At 35.4% G+C, this 3,838-nt stretch overlaps 1 protein-coding gene across 1 annotated transcript; it reads right to left on the bottom strand.

Annotated features, from left to right (window-relative positions):
- Nucleotides 1-2,348: 2,348 nt before the first annotated feature.
- Nucleotides 2,349-2,801, bottom strand: LOC134482343 (elongin-C-like). The gene has a single exon (XM_063275834.1). The coding sequence runs from the start codon at nucleotides 2,784-2,786 to the stop codon at nucleotides 2,376-2,378; it is 411 nt and encodes a 136-aa protein (XP_063131904.1). The 5' UTR covers nucleotides 2,787-2,801; the 3' UTR covers nucleotides 2,349-2,375.
- Nucleotides 2,802-3,838: the final 1,037 nt, after the last annotated feature.

Here is a 3,838-nt window from a genome sequence, read left to right as displayed (position 1 = left end):
GTATTGAATAAGTAGGGAGAGAGTGGGCAGCCTTGTCTAGTCCCTGATTTTAGTGGGATTGCTTTAAGTTTGTCTCCATTTAGTTTAATGTTAGCAACTGGTTTGCTGTATATGGCTTTTACTATGTTTAGGTATGGGCCTTGAATTCCTATTCTTTCCAGGACTTTTATCATGAAGGGGTGTTGAATTTTGTCAAATGCTTTCTCAACATCTAATGAAATGATCATGTGGTTTTGTTCTTTCAGTTTGTTTATATAATGGATCACATTGATGGTTTTCCATATATTAAACCATCCCTGCATGCCTGGAATGAAGCCTACCTGATCATGGTGGATGATTGTTTTGATGTGCTCTTAGATTCGGTTTTCCAGAATTTTATTGAGTATTTTTGCGTCTATATTCATAAGGGAAATTGGTCTGAATTTCTCTTTCTTTGTTGGGTCTTTGTGTGGTTTAGGTATAAGAGTAATTGTGGCTTCATAGAAGGACTTTGGTAGTGCTCCATCTGTTTCAATTTTGTGGAATAGTTTGGCTAATATTGGTATGAGGTCTTCTATGAAGGTCTGATAGAATTCTGCACTAAACCTGTCTGGACCTGGGCTCTTTTTGGTTGGGAGACCTTTAATGACTGCTTCTATTTCCTTAGGAGTTATGGGGTTATTTAACTGGTTTATCTGTTCCTGATTTAACTTCGGTACCTGGTATCTGTCTAGGAAATTTTCCATTATCTGCAGATTTTCAAGTTTTGTTGAATATAGGCTTTTATAATAAGATCTGATGATTTTTTGAATTTCCTCTGAATCTGTAGTTATGTCTCCCTTTTTATTTCTGATTTTGTTAATTTGGACACACTCTCTGTGTCTTCTCGTTAGTCTGGCTAAGGGTTTATCTGTCCCGTTGATTTTCTCAAAGAACCAACTTTTGGTTCTGTTGATTCTTTCTATGGTCCTCTTTTTTTCTACTTGGTTGATTTCAGCTCTGAGTTTGATTATTTCCTGCCTTCTACTCCTCCAGGGTGTATTTGCTTCTTTTTGTTCTAGAGCTTTTAGGTGTGCTGTCAAGCTGCTGATATATGATCTCTCCTGTTTCTTTCTGCAGGTACTAAGAACTATGAGTTTTCCTCTTAGCACAGCTTTAATTGTGTCCCATACGTGTGGGTATGTCGTACCTTCATTTTCATTAAATTCTAAGAAATCTTTAATTTCTTTCTTTATTTCTTCCTTGCCCAGGTTATCGTTTAGTATATTGGACCATCCTTTCATCCCTGGGCTGAAGCCTAACTGATCATGATGGGTGATTATTTTGATGTGTTCTTGTATTCACTTTGCAAGATTTTTATTGAGTATTTTTACATCAATAATCATAAGGGTAAATGGTCTCAAGTTCTCTTTCTTTGTTGGATTTTTGTGTGGTTTAGTTATAAGAGTAACTGTGGTTTCAAAGAAGGAATTTGGTAGTGCTCTGCTTATTTCTATTTTGGGAACTAATCTGGATAGTGTTGATATGAGGTCTTCTATGAAGGCCTGATAGAATTCTGCAGTAAATTCATGGAGTCCTGGGTTCTCTTTGGTTGGGAGACTCTTAATAACTGCTTCTACTTCTTTAGGAATTATGGTGTTGTTTAGATGTTTATCTGTTTTTGATTTAACTTTAGTACCTTGTATTTGTCTAGAAAATTGTCTATTTCCTCCAGATTTTCCAGTTTTGTTGAATATATGCCTTTGTAGTGGGATCCGTTGATATTTTTAATTTCCTCAGATTTTTTGTTATGTCTCCCTTTTCCCTTCTGATTTTGTTAATTTGGATACACTCTGGGTATTCTTGCTAAGGGTTTATCTATCTTGTTGATTTTGTCGAAGAACCAGCTCCTGCTTTTGTTGATTCTTTGTGTACTCCTTTTTTTTTAAAACTTGGATGATTTTAGCTCTTAGTTTTATTATTTCTTCCCTTCTATTCCTCTTGTGTGTATTTACTTCTTTTGGCTGTAGACATTTTAGATGTGCTGTCAAGCTGCTGAGTATGCTCTCTCCTGTTTCTTTTGGGGGCACTCAGAGCTATTTTTCCTTTTAGTACTGCTCTCACTGTGTCCTAAATGTTTGGGTGTGTTGTATCTTCATTTTCATTAAATTCTACGAAATCTTTTTTTTAAAACTGGCATTATTTATTTATTTTTTGGCTTGTGAAACTTCCTTAATTTGTTGATGTAGCAAACAAATTTCAACTCTGCTATGCAAATGACAGAAGAAATGTGCTCAGCAATTAACTTTAGAGTTCAATTTCATACAGGCAACATGCTATATGTGAAAAAATTACTAACTGAACTACAGGTATTAAATACTGAAAAAAAATTAACAGTTTATTTTAATTTATCTTATTTAACAATCTAAGAAGTTCACGGCCATCAGCAGTTCCAGTGCAATTTCAGGTGCAATTGGGAATTCAGGAATTTCAGTGGAGCTGTTAGTATAGCGGACCTTGTAGGTAAAATACATGCACACTTTCGATAGCACATGTGAAGGGATCTCTCTAAAGTTGACCTCATTGGTTTCATTCTCCGCAAACTGACCTGGACCACTCAACATGGCCTTTATTGTTCCTGATGTTAATGCATGTTCTCTTTTTACAATAAATTCATGACCATCAGAAGATATTAATTTCACATACATGGCATCAGGGCCTTCACAGCCACCATAGGTTTTCTCCTCTCCATCCATTATGTTCTTATAAAATTCTACTTGATCCCAGAGGAACTTACTAGTTTCCTGGCGAGGCCGAGAAGCAGTCATCTAGTAACTTGCATCCGAAGGAAGTGCTAAGAAATCTTTAATTTCTATCATTAATTCTTCCTTGACCAAGTTTTCATTGAGTAGTGTGTTGTTAAACTTCAATGTATCTGAGGGCATTCTGTCATTATTGTTTTTATTGAAGACCAGCCTTTGTCCATGGTGATCTGATAGGACAAATAGAATTATTTCTATCTTCCTGTATCTATTGATGCCTATTTTTTTGACAAATCATATGGTCAATTTTCGAGGAGGTACTATGAGGTACTGAGAAGAATATAAATCCTTTTGTTTTATTATTTAATGTTCTATAAATATTTGTTAAATCCATTTAGTATATAACTTCTGTTAGTTTCTCTATGTCGCTGTTTAATTTCTGTTTCTCTTATCTGTTCATTGATGAGAATGTGGTGTTGAAAGTGGACAGATGTGTCTGTCTGTCCTCTGGTCTCAGGATGTTCCATACTTCTTGGTGTTTAGCTCTCTTCTCCGTGGGATTTGAGATCAGGGAGCAGTGTGATGGGCTAGGCCCTCATTCGTATTTCATATTTTTTTGCTTGAAGGGGAATTGATGGCACACCAGCATATTTTTCCGAAGTCCACATGCTTCCTAATCATTTTGTTATTTTAAGGTGTTTATTAGTTGTTAAGGTAGAGCTTCATATAAATAATACAAGAATGAATTATAGTTTGAAAATATTCTTATGCTTATTGAATATTTTCTTCAAACTCTGATTTGTCCAACTATAGTTTTTCATTCTGTCAGTCCATTTATTCCTCACATGTAATTAAATGTCTATTGTGTATAATACACATTTTAATATATCTCAAGGTCGGGTTGGGGATTTGTCTCAGTGGTAGAACCCTTGCCTAGCAAGCACAAGGTCCTGGGTTCAGTCCCCAGCTCCGAAAAAAAAATATATCTCAAGGTCTTCCCATTCTTAAACCTTTATGTTTCTCTGCCCAGTCAAGCTTCCTTACATCATATAAATGTAAATATAGCATGAAATGAACCTTGCTTTTTGGAACTCTCATTTCATTTTGCTGAAACCTTT

The sequence above is a fragment of the Rattus norvegicus genome, chromosome 16 (genome assembly GCF_036323735.1).
Source record: "Rattus norvegicus strain BN/NHsdMcwi chromosome 16, GRCr8, whole genome shotgun sequence".
NCBI lineage: Eukaryota > Metazoa > Chordata > Mammalia > Rodentia > Muridae > Rattus > Rattus norvegicus.
The sequence above is the reverse complement of the archived record's forward strand: the minus strand, read 5'-3'. Positions and strand labels throughout refer to the sequence as shown.

What these genes read in the sequence shown, in the direction of transcription:
- LOC134482343 (XM_063275834.1), bottom strand. Translation starts at nt 2,786, where the DNA reads ATGACTGCTTCTCGGCCTCGCCAGGAAACTAGTAAGTTCCTCTGGGAT.